Source organism: Enhydra lutris, unplaced genomic scaffold, assembly GCF_002288905.1.
Source record: "Enhydra lutris kenyoni isolate GAN:26980312 unplaced genomic scaffold, ASM228890v2 scaffoldscaffold34, whole genome shotgun sequence".
Classification (NCBI taxonomy): domain Eukaryota; kingdom Metazoa; phylum Chordata; class Mammalia; order Carnivora; family Mustelidae; genus Enhydra; species Enhydra lutris.
Window position 1 is genome coordinate 13479391 of NW_019154118.1, and position 20736 is coordinate 13500126.

Below are 20736 nucleotides of genomic sequence, written 5' to 3' on the forward strand. Positions count from 1 at the left end.
AAAGAAAAAGAAAAGACAAGGCACAGATGAAGCTTTAAAAGAAAGAGTCCATTGACTGGAAAAGCAAACACTATGATGTTTAAAGGCCAAGAATCGAGAACAGAGATTTTTCACCTTCTGTTATTTCACAAGGTAAATAAAAATGAAACATATGAGCGATTGCTCAGTTTTTCATGTTAGTCTATTATTACCATAAACATCTACAGTAGAGAGGCTAGACTTTCAGCTCTGCCCACCAGTAGAAAACAATAAAGATAACTGAGTACCTGTAAGAAATTATAAAACTCTTAATTAACTACATCTCCCTTTTGCCCTCTAAACATTTTATTCTGTCCATCATAAAAGATGGAAATGGTTCAGGTAACTGGAGCCTGTATTTTATTCTGAGGTAGAAAGAGAGAATATGTAAATTTCTAGATCTTCAGAGTCTTCTGTTGCTAAAACGACTAATCACATGGAAACAGATGTGTGTGAGTAATCCAACTGACTCACAAAATAACTTTGCTACCATAAAGGACATTCAACTGATGATAATGGCTTTTTATTCATGCCCTCAAAAGACATATTGGTTAACTTTTCTTATGTCTAAGTTGAGAAAAGGTATTACATGTTTAATGACACAAGACAGGAACATGGAAGAAGGAAAAGCTCAGGGAGCCTAACAATAGGAAATGGATGTTGTAGAAGTTGGATTTTATAGGAAAATCAAGTTAAGTACTGATTTAAAAAATTCCATGGTCAAACGAAAAGGAATGCTTCCTCCAAAACAAATGGATACCTGCATCCTGCTAGGAAACTAAAGCTCAAACGTGGTTCTGTATGAAACACCGAATTATCCAGAGTCAAATTCTCACCTTTTACTAACTACGCACTGGTTTAGTCACTGTTCACTGGTATTTTAGGGAGAGATTATGCATATAATTTGGAAGACAATTAAAAAGATAATAGGAATAGTAAATACCCTGTTTATCAGTATTAATTCATAATAAATGCATTTTAATACAAATTCCTCTATGTTTATTCACCATTCTATCTTGATATCAGCATGAATGCTATCATAATTTTTTTAAAAAGATTTTTATTTATTTATTCGACAGATGGAGATCACAAGTAGGCAGAGAGGCAGGCAGAGAGAGAGAGGAGGAAGCAGGCTCCCTGCTGAGCAGAGAGGACTCGATCCCAGGACCCTGGGATCATGACCTGAGCTGAAGGCAGAGGCCTCAACCCACTGAGCCACCCAGGTGCCCCTATAATTCTTTATTAAGTGCCTAAAACAGTTCTTGGCAAATTACACTGGCTCAAAAAATATTTGCTGAGTACACTGATCATTCTATTGGAGAACTTACTAGGGAAAAAAAGGCAGGGGGTGCCTTGGTGACTCAGCTGGTTAAACGTCCAAGTCTTGATTGTGTCGCAGGTCATGATCTCAGGGTGGTGAGACTGAGCTCCCCATCCCTTTCAACAGGCTCTGTACTCAGGGCTCGGTTGGAGGGGGGTTCTGCTTGAGATTCACTCTCTACCTAGTCCTCTGCCCCCTCCTCATTTGCATATGCGCGCGCGCTCTCTCTCTCTCAATAAATAAATAAATAAAACCTTAAAAATAAATGTAAAACAAAAACCCAAACAGACAAAAAACTACCAGGGAACAGGTATTACAACGGCTATAAGTCAATTTCGGCTGTCCAGCATCTGAATGCCCTTCTGAATTGAGAGAAACCCAAGGTGGACAAGAAGTAGGAACTACTTTCCACTAGAGAAGCTATAGAGAAGTAAACATTCTTCCTTCCCTGAAAGCCAGAACACAGAAAGGTAACAAACGCACCTAACCATAACTGGAAATACAAAGACACGAGCTGTAACAGAGCTTATGCAGAGCAGATACAGAAGAATCAGGAATTTGAAGGCATGGCTGCAAATGTCGGGGACTGTCAGGGACTGGCGGGGTTTGGTGGGGGGTACCGAAGTCTAGCAGCGTGAGATGACTGGCTGGTCAACGGTTTAGAAGCATCTTGTCTATAGAGTAAGATACAGAAATCTTGGCTGTGCCTAGCTTTCCATCAGTCCTGCCCAAGCCTAATTCTCTAATCTTCTTGTCAATTCTGTGAGCCACACAGTATTCATTATTACTCACTTTTCATTTTACTCACTCACATTACTCAATTCATTCACTTACTTCCTACCTTACTTAAGTTGGCCAGAGTTGGTTTTCATTGTGTGCACTAAGAAATCAGCAGCAGGGAGATCACCAGCAAGAGCCCCTCAGGTAATTATGGGCAATCTGAAATTGGTTTCTGGCCTAAGAGGGCCCGGTGAGTGTCATATTAGTGTTCCTGGAAGGGATTCTGCAAAGGCCTTGACATGGAGCAGTGAAATAACTAATGCCCACTTGGGGTCTCATGGAAAGCTCAGGGTGATTGAGAGAGTGCTGCATGAAAGGAAGGAAGAAGGGAAGAAGAAGGCAAGACTGTGAGGTCGAGTGTCCGCTATTCTCAAGGCGCAAGATAGCCTACAGCAAGAGAATATTAAGGTTGAATACCAAGGAACTAAGCTTAAAGCACAGACTGAAACCCAGGTACCTTAAAGAAAAGGCTCTTTTCTGGGACGCCTGGGTGGCTCAGCGGTTTAAGCCTTTGTCTTTGGCTTGGGTCATGATCTCAGATTCCTGGGATGAGCCCTGCATCAGGCTGTCTGCTCAGCGGGGAGCCTGCTTCCCCCCGCGCCCCCGCCTGCCTCTCTGCCTACTTGTGATCTCTGTCAAATAAATAAATAAAATCTTTTTAAAAAAAAAAACAAGAAGAAAGTAAACAAGTAAACAACAAGAAAGCCAAGGTAGCTATAAAAACAATGCGCAGTTTGATGCTCCAGATTGGTGAATTACAGGTCAGTTAAATTTGTATCCATATTGGGACTATTATATGAAAGTTCAAGCACTGGCTGGAGAGAGAGTAGGGTGGCGGAAGAATGAATTGGAGTGGAGGTTTATACACAGGAAGATGCTGAAGGATGGGAACATCCAGAATCCCCATTCCTCAGGTAGGCCCCCTTGCGAGCAGTTTGAATGAGACTGTTCCTCTCCTGCTTGAGAAGGCAGTAAAATCCGTCTGCCTAAAGGAATTACCTTGCACGAGTAAATGAATTCCCACCTGCCTCATCCTTCCACATACAAACTCTGCTCTCCTGCCATCAGATCACAGCATGCTATGCTCTGTGGGGCTGACTACAAACGTATCAAAAGAATTACAAGAATTTGGTTATATGGACAAAAATACAGGAAATTAGTAGAGGAATAGATTCTGAGCATGCTGAGGAAGAAGCAATTTCAGATCTCGCTGAGGTTGTTAACACAGTTACCTTACCAGAGATTCTGAGTTCAAAACGCTACCTTCAGTGCCTGAGTGTGGTTCTACATTTTCATATAGTTGGAAGATTAGAAATTGGATTCATGGTGGTCTATGCTAAAGGAAGCTGAGATGCCATGAATTTGGGGGATGATGTTGAAGGAGGAAATAAAACGCTTCAGGACACATGAATCATGGAACTTATTGTCACCCATGACCTCTCACCCATTCTCCATCCACGAACCCTAAAAGGACCCAGAAGACACTTCCTTTTCCAAGGTCTTGAAAAATACATTAGTAAGTAGAACACTCACGTCTTTGGAAAATATTTTATAGGCCAGGAAGGTACTGAAATCAGTTTGCTCATTTCAATTTCAGGAAGACTGGAAGAGACTAAGCAGTGCCATTTAACCACTAGTGAGTGGTCAAGTAGGCATAATTACATAAACAGGCAGCAAGGCTAGAGTAGCAATTGAAATAGCTTGAATCTTTTACAGTAGCTAATTGGTCAGAGTCCTTAGGATCAGAATAAATAGGTTATCTCATTTCATGGAGAAAGAAGTATGTTTTCGTTTGTAAAAGGACTACATTAGGACAGGTGCGAATAATTGTTTTATATAATGCAACTATGGGGAAAAAGTATATGCATAGATGCTGGAGAGTTAAAATGGCAGACTATAAGAGATGCTTTCTTGATGAATTGTTCCTATTTGGGAAAATGTCCCAAGATCAGGGGAAGATTCTACCTCTCACTGCAGAAGCCAAAGTGACAGATAATCCCTCTCCCTATCTCTCTGAAGACAAATGTGAGCACATACCCTAAACACAGCCAATCAATTGGTTAGACACAGATTTCTGATCCTTGGGAAATAAGGCAAAGGTCAGTGAGAGATTATTTTCAGCACAGCCTGTGGCACAGCCCCAAGGGTCCACTGGTGAAAGTCTGGCATTGTGGTGTCTAGGGAGGACAGTGCCAGCAGAGACACACTACAAGGTGAAAACGTGGCTGTCTTTGCTGCCGCCAGTTCCTGTCTACATCTGGTTCCAGCTTGCCTAACAGTTCTTGTAGTTTCTCAGTATTCACCTAATACATTCCTCCTGTGCTTGAAAATGATTTCTGTGACCTGCATTTAAGAATATTAATGCAAAGGCCTATATGCATTTTAGGATAATTAGGCCATCAGGACAGAAAATAACATACTGTCTATATATATACATATACACACACACACACACACATATATACAAACACACACATATATATATGTGTGTGTGTGTATATATATTACTCCCTGTAGCAGATGGAATTAAATAAACTATAATGATGGACTTATGCTCAAAGCCCAGATAGTTACTTCTCCCACTAATAGGTTAGATGAAATCAAATGAAACTATAGATATTAGACTATTTTTTTTACCAAAATAAAACAAAACAGACAAAATTCATGCTGCTTAACCTAATATTTCTAGGTTGTATTAAAAGGCACAGTAATATTTATTTCTCCCTACTTCGTTGTTCTTAGCTAACTTTAAAGAGCAATCTTTAAAATTCTTACTTAATTTGTCTAATATTTTTTAAATGTTTGGGCTTTAAAATACTACTAACAAAACCACAAAATCTTTTTATATAGTACTGGTTCAACCTTACAGAGGGTTAACCCCCTCAAAGCCGATAAATAATGGAAAAGTCTGGGGGAAAATTAGATATGTTTAGTAAGAATGAATTAGAATTGGAGAAATTTGTAACCAGAAGGACCAACTGATTTGATTCACATACCCTCCTAATTTGCATCCTATTTGTCTAATGCGATTTCATACTATTTGTTAAAGTTCTTAAGGAAAGCATACAACATTTTTGGTAAGTGGTTCTAGTTACTAAAACCTAGAAACCAGTCTTTGGGGGTATCTTATTTCTTGTGTATTTACCTATACCATACCGGCTACCTTTCCTTTCACATTTCTGGAATATTAAATGTAGCTCCTTCCCAACCATCATGCACTGTTCGTGGGAATGCAAATTGGTGCAGTCACTGTGGAAAATAGTGTGGAGATTCCTCAAAAAATGAAGAACAGAACTACCATATAATCCAGCTATTCCACTTTTGGGTATTTACCCAAAGAATACACAAACATTCATTTGAAAAAATAATATGTGCCCCTATGTTTATGCAGCATTATTTACAACAGACAAGATATGGAAGCAACTCAAGTGTCCACCAACAGATGAATGGATAGAGAAGATGTGGCACACACAGACACACACACACACCTGTACACACAGTGGAATATTACTCAGCCATAAAAAAGGATGAGACCTTGCCATTTGCGCCAACATGGATAGATCCAGAGGATATTATACTAAGAGAGATAAATAAGATAGAGAAAGACAAATGCCATACAATTTCACTTATACATGGAATTTAAAAACCAAAACAAACAAATAAAAAGCAGAATCAGACCTACCAATACGAGGCCCGGCAGGTGCCAGGGAGAAGGGGGCTTGGAGATGGGCAAGATGGGTGAAGGGGAGTGGGAGACACAGGCTTCCAGTGATGGCATGAATTAAAGGTACAGCACAGGGAACATAATGAATGGTCCTCTAGTAGTGTTGTGTGTTGACAGACGGTAACTATACTTGTGGTAAACACAGCACAACATAGAAACTTGTTGAATCACTATGTTGTAACATGAAACTAATGTGACATTGTGTGCCAGCTATACTCAAAAAAAATAAATGACTATTAAAAAAAGGCAGTTCCTCCTCAAACCATGTATATTAACTCTTCATATACTTAAAGGTAATTACAAATTGAGCCTTCAGCATTTCTCTTCATACTCAACCATCCTAATTCCTTTAGTATTTCCTCAAGAGTCTGTTTTCTAGTCCTTTTCTCATATTCTCTAAACCTAATGCCTATTTGCCAAATCTTCCAAACTGCAGAACTTAGTATATCCTGAAAGCAGATCAATGTGAAGGAAGAGACCAGCTTTAGGGTAGGTAAAGATGTGTCCCTGGAGAAGAGGGTTGAACAGGAATCAATGATATGGAGTATGAGTGGAAGTAGTCAAATACTTACCCAACCATTCTTAATACAAGTGCAAGGCTAGAAGAAATACACTGTGGAAAATGAGATAAAATGGGTTTGCTTTGTGTTTCTTCCTTTTTTTTTTTTTTTTTTAAACCTATCACCAAAGTCCTCTAAGAGGGTCCAGTAACAGATTATTAGATTTGCTCTAAAACAAGAGTTCTTAAATTGCCTCAATACTTGCTCAAATGTTGTTAAACTGATGAGGGGTTTTTACCTGAATGGCACTTCTTCCTCTGGGACATCCACATAGTAACGGATAAAAAATCTCTCAGAATCTTCTCGCTCACCCTCAGTAACAACACTGCCATTAAGTTTGGAAACTGATGGCAATCTGTAAGTAAAATCAAAATAAAGGCATTTTAAGACAGCGAGAATATTTAGCTTTAGAAAGAAAATCATTGGTTTGAGGCCCCATCTTACTCTCTCAAGAGGACACATTTGATGTAACTCTGCTTGTGTACAGCTACTTACATGAACTAAAGTGGTATAGAATAAAAGTACCAAAAATATCCAAAGTTTCATATTTAGATGGGACACTGACCTTTTATAATTATACCTTGCCTTTCAAAATGAGATTCTAGCCAGCACTGTCCAACTTAAATATAATGCAAGCCACAGATATAATTTCAAGTTCTTTAAGAGCCATATTTTAAAAAAATAAAAATAAAACAGGTGAAATTAGTTTTACTAATATATTTTATTTAATATAATATAGATTGAGGACTTAATCATTTCAACATGTAATCAATACTAAAAAATAACTAATAGGATACTTTACATTCTTTTTTCATATAAAGTATTCGAAGTTCAGTGTATATTTTACACTTAAAGCAGTCTTCAGTTCAGACTAACCATAATTCAAGCGCTCAGAAGTCACACAGGGATAATGGCACCACAGTGGACAGTGCAAGTCTACAAGTGGAGTAGTCAGGACAAATGGGCTTTATTGTTTAGGAATTAATTTATTACCTTTACAAAAGAATTATGTAAAGGAAATAAAGCATAAGGTCTACTACAAGCCTTATTCTTTTTAGAAGAAAAGTATGCCTAAATGTATTTCTTCAGTGAGATATTACTGCATATATCCACAACTGGAAAGCAGTACGGATCTGCTAGGTGTTAGCTGGGCAGGAAGATCAACAACCTGTTTGAAGACCCACTCTTCCTTAGGGAACCATAAAGCCCCTTTCAAAACTACTACACATAGTACACAAAGAAAACAAATGAAAGTTTGTTTTTCTTTACATCTCAGCCAGAATCTTATTGTTGCTAAAGGCTCATACAGAAATCAAAACTCATTTCAGTGGTCTTGGGGAGACAGAGTCAGAGACACGAAAGGCAGGGGAGTCAGAGGAAGAACATAATGGTGTGGTAGTCATGTTTGAGCCAATCTGTAGTCAAGAAGAAAACACAGATGCTGCTCTCTTAAGTTTCACATTAATAAAACAGCCCAATTTTTAGGTATTTACACTTTAAGTGACCACTACGTGAATAAAGTAAAGACAACTGAAACAGAACTCTTTCCCTATTATACCTAATTTTTCTTCATGATCAAAAAGCAGGACTTTGAATATTATAAGTATTAAAAGGTATAAAAGCAGAATAGATCTGTGAGGGAATGTTTCAGTGGTCTCAGCAGGCCAATTACCTTTCACATCTTTCTCACCACATTGTGTTCCTTTTCTTCTGGACTTCAAGCTACAGAAGCAGCTCCTTCGAGCACTGTCTATTCAAGAGACAGATAAACTTACAGCGCACTCCCCTCCATTAGTGCATTATCCCTCTAATGAAATAAGGCCCGAGAGAAGAAAGGAGAGTAATCAGGACAACAGACCTGGCTATTACCAATTTCCTCCGCTCCTCGGTGGTATATGGCTGCAGAAGAGGAATTCCTAACAATCTCACTTCTTCAAGTTTGGGGAATGAATTTAGTTTGTCAATGTCTTCCCAGGACTGCAAACCTAATTTGAGAAATATATTATTTAAGTAAATCCAGAAAAGCACACAAATAAGAAGATTAACATAGAAAAAAATTACTTCAATTGATTTCTGAAATGTTAAAATCCTTAAAAACGTTGTAGCTGGACATCCTGAAAATTTTCTTCATCCAAGGAAAGAACAGAATACAATTAAATACCACAAAAACTTTCCTATAGCCTCTCCACTCCCTGTGAAGCCAGTGGTCAAGGAGGGAACTTTATTCTCCAACACCTCAACACCCCACTAATATACTGATTCTCCACCCAAATGACTTATAAAGAGGGTATCTGGTGGTTTCAATAGGTAAGATGTATACCGTGCTTATATAAAAAAGGTGATGTGGTCAACTCTGTCGTCAAATATAGACTCACAGAACAGAACTACTGATCAGAGTTGATACTGTCAGACTCAAATCTTTACCTAACAAATTCTCAAATGGGGCAAGGTAAGTAGAATCGGAAACTAAATATTATCTTTCTTACATACTGTCCTCATTTTGGGGACAGGGAAAACAGATTTTAAAAGTAAAACAAATAAAAAACAGAGAACCTGGTGCTTGCTTCAGCAGCACATATACCAAAATTGGAATGATACAGAGAAGATAAGCATGGCCCCTGCGCAAGGATGACACACAAAGTTGTGAAGCGTTCCATATTTTTTATAATATTCCATGCCATTATGCACCTTTTTTTATTGTATCATTCTTCTATTGTGGGGCACTTGATGTGTTTCAAAAGCTTTAGCTTTACTGAAAAATTAAAAAAAAAAAAAAACCACAAAGAACAGTAAAAAAAAACAAACCCAAAAACAAACAAAATAAAAACAGAGAACCTGAACCACTGGGCAAGAAGAACATGCAACAAATTAAAACTGTTTCATGCAAAAAAATAAATAATTTTTTCCCCCTATGGCTGTGAGCAAATATATCATCCAAGTCTATACTTGGCACTGCTAGGAAAAATATGCCCGTAGTAATGAAGCTGGTCGATTTTATAACATGTTAAATCTATTTCAGAGAATGCAGTCCCTTCCTATTTCTAGCCACCTGCAGCAAGGGCAAAAGCAGAGGAGCAATACATGAGGGCTCCAGTGCATAACTATCCCCAGCCACCACCGCTCTCTTCCCTTCAGAACCATATTTCCATCTAGGAGGAAGGACAGAGTTAACGTAACGGGTGTCAAGTTGCACAGTCAGCAGCTTCTTTATACAAAATGCTAGTTTTTAAAACTTAATTCCTAACCTTATAACTTCTATGGCAATTAAACTGTATATGTTTTTTTCAACTGTAGATTACAGTTATTTTTAGTTATGAAGTTATTTTAAGAAATGGGCTGAAAGGCAATGTCAAGAGAATGAGAAGAAAAGCCACAGACTGGGAGAATACATTTGTTAAAGACATACCTGATAAAGGATCATTATCCAAAATATGCAAAGAACTCTTAAACTCAACAATAAGAAAATGAACAACCCAAATTAAAAAAAAATGAGCAAAAGACCTGAACCGACACCTCACCAAAGAAGACATACAGATGGGAAGTAAGCATGTGGAAAGACGCTCAATGTCATACGTCATTAGAGAACTGCAAATTAAAACAAGGTTCCACTACACACCTATCAGAATGGCCCAAATCCAGAACACCCACATACTGCTGAAGGTGTGAAACAACAGAGACTCTCATTCATTGCTGGTGGGAATGCAAAACGGTGCAGCCACTTTGGAAGACAGTTGGCAGTATCTTATAAAACTAATAAACATATTCTTACCATATCATCTAGCAATCGTACTCCTTGGCATTTACCCAAGTGAACTGAAAACTTATGTCCACACAAAACCCTGCACACTGAGGTTTACAGCAGCTTCATTAATAAATGCCAAAACTCTGAAGCAGCCAAGATGTCCTTCGGTTTGTGAGCGGATAAACTGGGGTGTATCCAGAAAATGGGACATCACTCATTCATCACTAAAGAAATGAGCTATCAAGCCATGAAAAGACACGGAGGAAACTTACATGCATATTCTTAAGGGAAAGAAGCTAGTCTGAAGAGGCTATATGCTGTATGATTCCAGCTATATGACATTTTGGAAAAGGCAAAACTATGGAGCCAGGAGAAAGACCACTGGTTACCAGGGACTGCGGGATACGGGGAGACGAACAGGCAGAACACAGAAGGTTGTTAGGGCAGTGAAACTACTATGAACGATACTAGAAAGGGGAGACATTGTCATTAAACGTTTGTCCAATCCCACAGAGTGGACCACACCAGGAGTGAACCCCCATGTAAACCGTGGACTTTGGGTGATGGGACAATGTAGGCTCAATTATAAGAGATGCATCACTTTGGTGCTGGCACTCTGACCGTGAGACGGCTGTGCGTGTGTGAGAGCAGGGAGGATGTGGGAACGCTGTACTTCCTGATCAGTTCTGCTGTGAATTTAATACTTCTAAAAAAATGAAGTTTATTAATTAAAAAAAAATAGGCTAAAAATGTGCATTCCTGGGAGACACAGAATTGGATGGCAGCAAACTGGCAATCGATCATATATAAATACTAGAAAAGAAAGGTGAGCATTTACAAGGTATTGTAAGTTGAAATTCTTTAACCTAAGTAGACAAAATAGTCTAGTCTGTAATTCTTCGTACTCCTTTTACTCTGCCTTTTACTGTCCAATTCATCAATTTCATCTCACTCTTTTCACAGCAGGACCTCTTTAATAGATAAACTACATATATATAAATATAAATATATAAACTATCTTTAATAGAAAAACTATAAACAGCTAATAGGAGGCTCGGCCACTTGATATGTATCAGAGCATTTATGAAAACGAATGCCTTGAATTTAGCTAATCAATAGGCATCCGCACACCACTCTTGGAAATGTATCCTATGAGAAGGCAGAACCACGACTGAAAGAAATGGGCTTTCATTTACATCATGCATAAGCTCAGATCGATTTGCATGTGGAACAAGAACAAGCCTATAGCTCACCTGACTTGTGGAGGCTGATGGACCGCAGATTGGGGAACAATCTGGCCAGTGAATCATCAGGTTCCTCAATAGCATTCAAATGATTGTTAGCCAGGACGAGAGTATCCAGTGAAGGAAACATAACTCCTAGCTTTCGAATTTCAGTCCAGTCTTGGAGGTTATTGTCTGTTATATGTAGTAGCTTAAGAGAATGACAGCGAATAGAAGGACAAGACACTGTTTCATAGTCATTAAGGCACAGGAAGAGCTCCTCCAAACTGCAGAGAAAAAAAGGAAATATTTCACTGTTTAAAGCAGTTAAGTTTCTACTTTGCAGCTACTTTCATTCATTAAGTAAGTGCCTACAGTGTGGGGGACTCTGGTAGGGATTATGGAGAAAATATAAAGATGTCTTCCTAAAGCTTAAATATAGCTGGGAAGACAAAACCTAAAACACATAAAACAGCAGAGAATGATATAACCCAGGACTAAATTAATTTCGTGCTTAAATAACTAAGTGCTGAATAAAGCAGTACTAACTTGAAGTACAAAAGCAGTTCCTATAGGAGTGGAATTGAAATTGCAGTTAGAATCATCAGGAAAGAATGCATGGCCTGGAAGGAAGGGTAGACTTGCGTAAGTTGCAAGGACAGAGAGGTAAATCCCACAAACAGCATGAACAGAATGTTTAGAAATAAAATAATAACTCTCATTTACTGAATTCCTATCCTGAGGCAGGCCTTGCTCCGAGTGCTTCCTAGACTGTACTGCTATTTCTGCAAATTAGATACGATTACGTCCATTTTAAAGACAAGGAAAACAGAGCTTAGTGAGGTTAATGACCTTATCGAAGGTCATATGGTCAGAAAGTGGAACTGGGATTTAAAAGCTCATTCTACGCCATGCTAGATGCTGCATGTGGTGAGGAAACCAATCTTACTAGAGGGATAGTGAGTACCTCGGGTGGAACAAATGGGGAGAGACAAGGTTCAAAAGGCCTTGATCATTTCCATAGTTAGACAAAGAAACTATGGTTTCATATGTTTCTTTAAACTACTTTCTTTGAACACTTACGTGCATACTGAAAGCTAGATACAAACAAATTTAAGAAAAGTACTTCGAAACTGACAAATAAAAACATAATTTCTTGTTTAAATTACTGAGGAGAGTTCCGTTTTCCCATCAGGCCAGCGAGACACTTAATCATCTGAGTGTTAATATATTTTATAGATACTATGATTTTTTTTCCCTCCCTAAGAAAAGCACTGAGGCAAAATTCTGAAATCAGGTAATCAGAAGATTTAAAATGGAGAAAGAGTGGGTTGATGTAGAAATGATAAGTGCTTCTCAGGGGTATCTTCTAGCCAAAGGATGACAGATCCTATGTCTTGGTGCTACTCAACACTGAACAAGTATTGCAACGAATGCTACTAAGTGACCCTCACACCCTCGTTCTAATTACTTCATTCTTCTGACCTCATTCTCCAACCACCCTGCTGTTCCAGTGTTTCTGAGACGGGAGATCTGCAGTAATTCTATGTACTAACAAAGATGGCGACATCGCCCCCTCTCCATCATGCCCTCCAGGCTTACTCTGGTAACTCCTGCAGTATCGTGTGGACTGTCTCCCAAGAAGCTTTGCTGTTGTTGAGGACAAGTTTGCGAACCCCAGAGAAGGACCCAGCACATGTTCTTTCTAAAACCGACAAATTCAGAGGGTTGGAACTCAGGTTTAGAAACTCCAACTGGGGAACATTTGACACAATTTTACTGACCTAGAGAGAAAAAAAGAAATGCATATCAGGCAGTAATCAGAATTTTTAAATAGCAATCGCGCTCACAAAGCTTAAGTGAGTGGGTGTCCAGGAAAGAGGCCCTTCATATCAGGGAGTCCTGTGTTAGTGATGGTACCTACAGAGGGGCAAAAGTAATTTCAACAAATCTCAGCAAATAATTTAATCTTTCCATGAAATAGTGACATAATTGAAAATTAATGGTACAAAAGAGAGCCCTTCCATGTGGCCTTGGGCAAGGTTTTTGATTCTATATGACGTTCTCTTTGATAAATGGAGAAAAGACAGTTTAGAGGACATTTTAGGCTGCAAGTTTCTAAAGAACTGAGACTGGGTCATGTAATTCTCTCTGAATTTCTCCTCCCTTTTGTCCTCAGTACGTTAAGGCTAATTAAAGGTTTATTGAAGAACACACGGTAACAGCTCAAGTGTTCAAAATTGACTGCATAGCTATGATCACTTGGGAACAGTTTCAACTTGGTTCAAAGATGACCAAAGTCCAAAATATATATAGTCAAAAACCAAAAAGTGTCCACGACTACATAAGAAAAGAGAACACATGATCATCAATTTAACAATTTACCTAGTAACTTGGTAGGCAAGATTTTTTTCTAAAAAACGAAATTAGCGTTACTGACCTATTTGCTCTGCATATTTCCAGTCTCTTTGATATAGCTTATTTCATTTAATTCTCAAAGCAACTTGCAAGATAACTATTTTCCCATTAAAAAAATGAAGAAACGAGGCTTGGAAATGTTAAATAATTTGACTAAGGTCTCAGGGTCACAAAAGCCAAATCTAGGATTTAAAAACCTGAGCCATTATTCTTCCAGCATACCACCACTAGTAAATTATAAATATACTCCGGAAAGAAAAAATTAAGAACTAGCTTAAACAAGTATGAAGTAAATATGAGAAGCCCAGTAAATGGGTAAAACATCAATGTGGTAACTCAACTTTATGAGAAAAGGAGTACAACCGAATAGCTAGGATTTGTTTCACAGTCAAAAACCTGGGTTCAAACCAGGTTCCAACACTTCGCAGCTGTGTGGTCTGAGGGGTTATTCCACCTTCCCAGGTCTCAGTGTCCTCATCTGTAACACAGAGAAAACAGGATCCACCTGTTTCTCAGGACTATGGATCAGATTAAATGAGATACATGTGTAAAGCACTTAACATGATGAATGGCATACCTTCTAGAAACTTACTTTCTTACCTATTCCCCCACAGGATGTAAACTCCATGAAAGCAGGGAGAGTACTTACCTAGTTCACTACTGCATAGGGGTGCTTAATGTTTGCTGAGTAAATTAATGGCACAAAATCATTCAGTAAATGTAATTATTACTGACATAAGTATTGTATGAACCAACATGACAACCCCGGCTATATGTTATATTGTATTTATTTTTATTTAAATATGTCCTATTTAAAATCATTGGTATGGGGCGCCTGGGTGGCTCAGCGGGTTGAGTGGCTGCCTTCGTCTCAGGTCAGGATCTTGGGGATCTGGGATCCAGCCCTGCATCCAGCTCCCTGCTCAGCAGAGAGCCTGCTTCTCCCTCTGCTTCTTCTCCCACCCCCACTTGTGCTCTCTCTCTCAAGTAAATATAATCTGTAAAAAAAATCAAGTCAAATCAAATCCCTGGTACAATGTGAAAAATGCACAAATTCCCAGGCTCTACCATAAACTACTAAATCAGGAGTTTCAAAGGTGAGCTAAGCTTCCTGGTTGGGACCTAGACTGTTTCTTGTCCGAGCTCCGTAGGTTATGCCAAAAAGGCAGCCCGCATTGAAAACTACAGGTAGAATGAAAAAGTGACGTGCACTTCACCTCAGCTTTGTGTCAACTACACAGGCCAGGAGCTCCACCATCACCGCGAAGTGGACTAATTCCAAGAAGATTCAGAGAAGTCGGTCAGAGGGCACAGTCCTCACACTAGGTCAGCTCCGCCACACGCTAACCTTGTGAAGTGAAACCATTTTTAACTTCATTTTGCAAATGAAGAAATGAGCTATTTTTTAGAGAAAAACACAGTAGGCTTCAGTTTAAATGTAAGTAATTTATGCCAGTCTGTGCACGTTTTCTTGCATGATCCCTTCTGTGATCAAATGGTGCTAAGCATTTGTGTGACGTACGGCCCGTGTTTGGAATTTAGTCTGTGGCTACGACACAGCCAAACAGTCCACACATGGGATGGGTCCTGTGCTCTATCGCCTGAATATGCTTGAGAGGGCTCCTATATAGGGGATGATGGCCTGCCTGGCTTCAAGGGCAAAAGAAGATGAAGAGGAATTGCACTCCAAATACACAAGAATAACAATTATTGGGGCACCTGGGTGGCTCAGTGGGTTAAAGCCTCTGCCTTCGGCTCGGGTCATGATCCCAGGGTCCTGGGATCAAGTCCCACATCGGACTCTCTGCTCAGTGGGGAGCCTGCTTCCCCCTCTCTCTCTGCCTGCCTCTCTGCCTCCTTGTGATCTCTGTCAAATAAATAAAATCTTAAAAAAAAAAAAAAGAATAACAATTATCATATAACCCCCGTTAAATAAAAATAAAACATAAACCTCTTACTAACCATCATTCCTCATATTTTATTTTTATAATAAAAAGAAATTATACCTCCAAATGGATAATTTAAAGGTTTTTGAAGGAATTCTGCCAGAAATTATGAGATATAATCTTCTTCATATTCTGCATCTACACTGCTGTCCCATGATAATAAGGCATTCACTAGCTTTGGAATATTCTAAAAAATTATAACTGGACTATAGTCCAATAATTCAAACAGGAAAAAAATAACGTATGTTAGAAATTCATAAATACATTATTTAAAAGGCTAAAGTTAAAAAGGATTTGGGGGTAACCTTACATTAATGATAAGATTTTAGAAAGTATATTAATTTCACAGGTAAATTTACTTATAAAAATGTCCTAACAGCAAAGGCTGGCAAACATTCAGTAAGTTTCTAGGGCAGTACACCAACTTACCTTTTTTAAATTCTAAAAATCAAAAAGAAAAGACTTCTAGTTGCAGTGATACAGTTGACCCTTGAACAATGCAGAGTTTAGGGGGGCACCAACATCCCACAAAGGTGAAAATCTTCATGTAAATTTTGACTCCTCCAAAACTCAATTACTAACAGCCTACTGTGGATAGGAAGCCTTACAGAAAATGTAAACAGTTGATAAACATATTTTGTATGTTGTATGTTATTATAGACTGTATTCTTACAATAAAGTGAGCTACAGAAAACTTTTGGGTTTTTTTTGTTTTGTTTTAGTAACATGTGTTTTATTTTGTTTTCATATCGAGAAATATAAAGAAAATGAAAAAACACCCTAAATTCACCAGCCCACTATCTTCACTGACGTCAAAACAATAACAAAATGTTCAGTTTTAAAATTCGAACAGAATTGAAATTTTTCTTGTGATTCGTCCCAGAAAAAAAAATGTATGCATATTCCACCATATACACTTACATCTCTAGATTTTTTAGAATTTTACATAAAAGAGACTCTTTTGGGGCACCTGGGTGGCTGAGTCAGTTAAGCGTCTGACCCTTGATGTTGGCTCAGGTCATGATCTCAGGGTCATGGGACTGAGCTCTGTGTTTGGGCTCTGTGCTGGGTCTGGAGCCTGCTTGGGATTCTCTGTCTCTCCCTCTGTCCCTCCTCACCCTCTTTCTCCATCTTAAAAAAAAAAAAAAAAAGAGATCCTCTGTTTTACTTAACCTTTTTTCTTTTTTTTTATGTTTCAAGTTTTAATTTAAATTCCAGTTTGCTAATATATAGTGTAATATTGGTTTCAGGAGTAGAATCCAGTGATTCATCACTTACATACAATGCCCAGTGCTCATAGCAAGTGCCCTCCTTAATTCCCATCACCCATTTAGCCTATCCCCACCCACCTAGAGAAAATACTATTAAGAACACCATAAGGAAGAAGAATTTTATTTATAGCACTGTCCTGTGAGAAGTCTGCATGCAAACAAACCCGTGCAGTTCAAACCTGTGATGTTTGTGTGCAGAAACACGGATGTGAACTTACATGACCTTCTAGGTCTCTACAATTCTCTAAAATTATCTCAACCACTTCTGTTCTTCAAATTCAGAGTAGAGGACCCTCTACTCTGGCTTCCAAAATGAAGAAACTAAAGTTTTAAGAAAAATGGGGAAAGGATTGTAAGATAACAATCTGTAACTTATACCCAAGCTATTCTCTGCCTCACCTGAGGGGCTGATTCCTCCCTGCTCTCAACTACTTGGTTTAATTTCTTTTATAAAATGGTTTCGATAAGGAAGGGAGGAAAAAGGAGATGCCTTGGGAAAGGTGAGACGAAAATGTACTTAGCTAAACTTCAAGTCAAAAGCTAAAAAATGCATCTGTTTTCACACGTGGATGCCCAATTTTAGAAAGATGGAGACAAAGCTTCGCCTTCCCCTCCAGTATTACAGCTCTCCCACGTATTAATCTTTATCTCTAGACATCCAGCAGTGAGTAGTTTAAACCACAAAAGAAGTACTTATAACATTAGTGACCATTCAAAACACTAAAAGAACAAACTATGTTATTTTGTCCCATATTACTATCTCAAATATAGGCCAAACTAAACTTACTTCATGGCCAGGGACCAATTATCTTTTTGGTAATCAGATATACAGATTGCAATGGGGCTAAAATGTAATGTCTTATAACCGTGACTGATGAGGCATTGGTAGTCTGGCAAAGAGTTTCATCAATCCTAAAAATCAATATGCTTCTGCTGTCAGCACTTCTCCCACCTCTCTGTGCTCTGATAGATACTTTAGAAGATTGGGATCAACTACAGTTAAAGCAAAGGACAAAAAATAAAGGAATGATGAAAACAAAAATAAATTGGAAGACGGAAGCCTGAAGGGTAGCGGCAGTGAAGACTTATTTGAAAACTGCCTGGAAATAGAATGTAGAACACTTGTAAGAAGATACAAATTGATCACAACGGAACATAGGACCCTCTGTCCATTCATGTCCATGTGGCCCGGAAAATACGTAGTGTAGACCTTAGTCTACACCAAGCAGAGAAAAGGCTTAAATCCCTCATGTGAACTTTGTGTTCTGCCCACACTGACAAAGCTTGCTCTTCTGAGGCCACAGCTGTATCGCTATTAAACTGTGGGCAGTGGGCAAACGCCTACCTTATGCTCGTGGTCAGAGCGCAAAGCACAAAGCCTCTCTGAAATCTTACACGCCCAAAGAAGCATGTTTAAGGGAATTGGCCTGCAAACACGGGAGGTGAAAAGATTCAGAGGAAAATGTGGTCTGACTTGTCACTCGTGCAGGTTAAAAACCCTCACCAGATGTTCAGCAGCAGGCTATGGGGAGAATCAGGGAGGAGGATGAACAAGGCAGTGCATGGGGCATCCGCGCAGTGTGGACAGAGCACGCACGTCACTTGAGCATCCCAAAGGACCAAGAAGGCACAGACTGTAATTTGTGGAACACTAAATTATGCTAGTTGTTCAGATAAATGAATTAATAAACATATGTACAACCAGAGATTATTTCTTGGAACAGCCCAGTAAATCTGCATATATTAACAAGTCATTTAACAATCAAACAACACGCATCTCAAAGGATTTGGTAAACTTCTCAATAAGAATAGGAAATATGACCAGAAGCACAATTATCAGATTAAACTAGACTATGAAAGAGATAAATGTAAGAAAAGCTGAAGAAAACTGGGTTATACACAGATTTTTCTTAAAAAAGCTGTCTTGGAATTTGTATAGCATTTAATACCTACAAAGCACCTCAGTGATTAATTTTATCTGCAGCCCTGTCTTAGGGATGAGCACTTAAGCACTAAAGGATTAAGTGAGTTTCTTAAGATCATAGGAAAAAATCCCTAAAATACAGTAATTTATTCACTAATGCAATCAACAAACATTTGAGTACCTAGTATGATACTCTGGGTGCTGATGGTAATAAAGACAAAAATCTCTACTTTGAATAAGCTCACAGTCTAGCAGGAAAACTGTCAAGCAAGCAAGAGATTGGACTACATTGTGATAAGTGATTGCATTTGTCACAGCATCGTGATATAGGTACTGGGATAGTCTGTCTCGGCCTGAGCAAGAGCCAGGGAACATTTCGTAGAGGAATAGTGACTTGGGCCAAGTCTTGAAAGATACAGAGGAAGAGGTCGGGTAGACAAGAAAAAAGAGCAGTAGATTCAGAATGAATAAAAGCAAGGAAGCTTTTCATCTCAAGAGTTTATCATGAGCTGCAGGAAAACGCATATGGCTAACAATGGAGATAAACTCTGAAAGTAGCCAAGGGCCATATGGTGGAAGGCTACATTTAGAGAGTTCAGGCCTTAGTTTCCAGGCAGTGAAAAACAACCACAGGACTTTAAGTAAGAGTGTCATAATCTTATTTCACTGATTAAAAGGAGTCTGGTCACACTATAGAAGATAGCTTATGGGAAGCAGAATAAAACCAGAGGCAGGAAAATCTACTAGGAAGCTTTCTCAAGAGAGAAGATCCTAAATTAAGGCAGGAGAATGAATCAAGGAGAAAGAACTATTTTTCCCTGATTCTTGAGCATAGCTTCCACAAGGTAATGTTATCATCAGGTAGGCAATGTTATATATAATAATAAGAAAGAAAGTTGTAATACTTTTATTTGTGTACTTGGTGTGACTTACTCTGAGGTCAAAAGACATCAGTTACTTCAAATCACCTAAGAGACTTAATAAAAGAAGGAAAAGTTCTAAAATATTTGGAGTAAATTTCAGTACCCAAAACAAATATTTTTGTAATCTGAGTGTCAAGCTCAAGCAATTTTTGTGGCAATTTAGAGCACTAAATATTGACGTTGTGGTACAGAATGAACACAGGATGTGTAAACTAGTGAAACAGTAAAACACCCAATGCACTGTTAGCAGTCTAAACCGCTATGGTCCTATTAACCTCTTGATGCCTGGAAGAAAGCTCCCCAGTGCTTTTCATACTAATGAAAAACAAATTAGCAATAACAACCTTCACTGAAAAATCACCATAGAACAGCTGAAGCAGTCAGTTATTTATCTTCAGACACAGACAAGAATCTCAAGTGAGAACCAAAATTCAGCAGAAATCACTAAAATGCAGCAATATAAAAACTTTACCTCATGCCAGTCTTCGAGCTTGTTGTCAGAAAGATCTAGTTCCGACACGTGAGCACAGAAGGCAGCAATTTCTTTTTCGTCTCCTGCACATGTTATTCCACAGCTGTTCAACACCAGCACACTTGGGAGGTTGAGGCGATCTGAATAACACAACACTTTTTAAATCAGTTTAATTCTTGTCTACATGCACTCAGCCCCCAGGAATCAAAATCAAATAGTGTGAAATGACACGAGGACCTGGAAAAAAACCCAGAATGTGATGGGGTCCAAGGGTATTGAATTCTAAGGGGAAACAGCCAAATATGGCCCGGGAGGAGATTAAAAGTACTGGACCAGTACCACCAAAAACATCTTGTAGGCTTTCCCCCTGGCAGGATGGTTGATCTCAACTACCAACAATACAGCTATCATCCT

The 20736-nt window shown here is 38.7% G+C and overlaps 1 protein-coding gene across 1 annotated transcript in view; it reads right to left on the minus strand.

Annotated features, from left to right (window-relative positions):
* Positions 1 to 20736, minus strand: part of LOC111153826 (tubulin folding cofactor E like) — a 74255-nt gene that overhangs the window by 29219 nt on the left and 24300 nt on the right. Inside the window, exons 4-8 of the mRNA XM_022513082.1 lie at positions 20323 to 20462; positions 12971 to 13152; positions 11399 to 11655; positions 8262 to 8388; positions 6642 to 6758 (exon numbers count right to left, since the gene is read on the minus strand). Of these exons, the coding sequence (XP_022368790.1) occupies positions 6642 to 6758; positions 8262 to 8388; positions 11399 to 11655; positions 12971 to 13152; positions 20323 to 20462 (823 nt within the window). The remainder of the gene's footprint in view (positions 1 to 6641; positions 6759 to 8261; positions 8389 to 11398; positions 11656 to 12970; positions 13153 to 20322; positions 20463 to 20736) is intronic.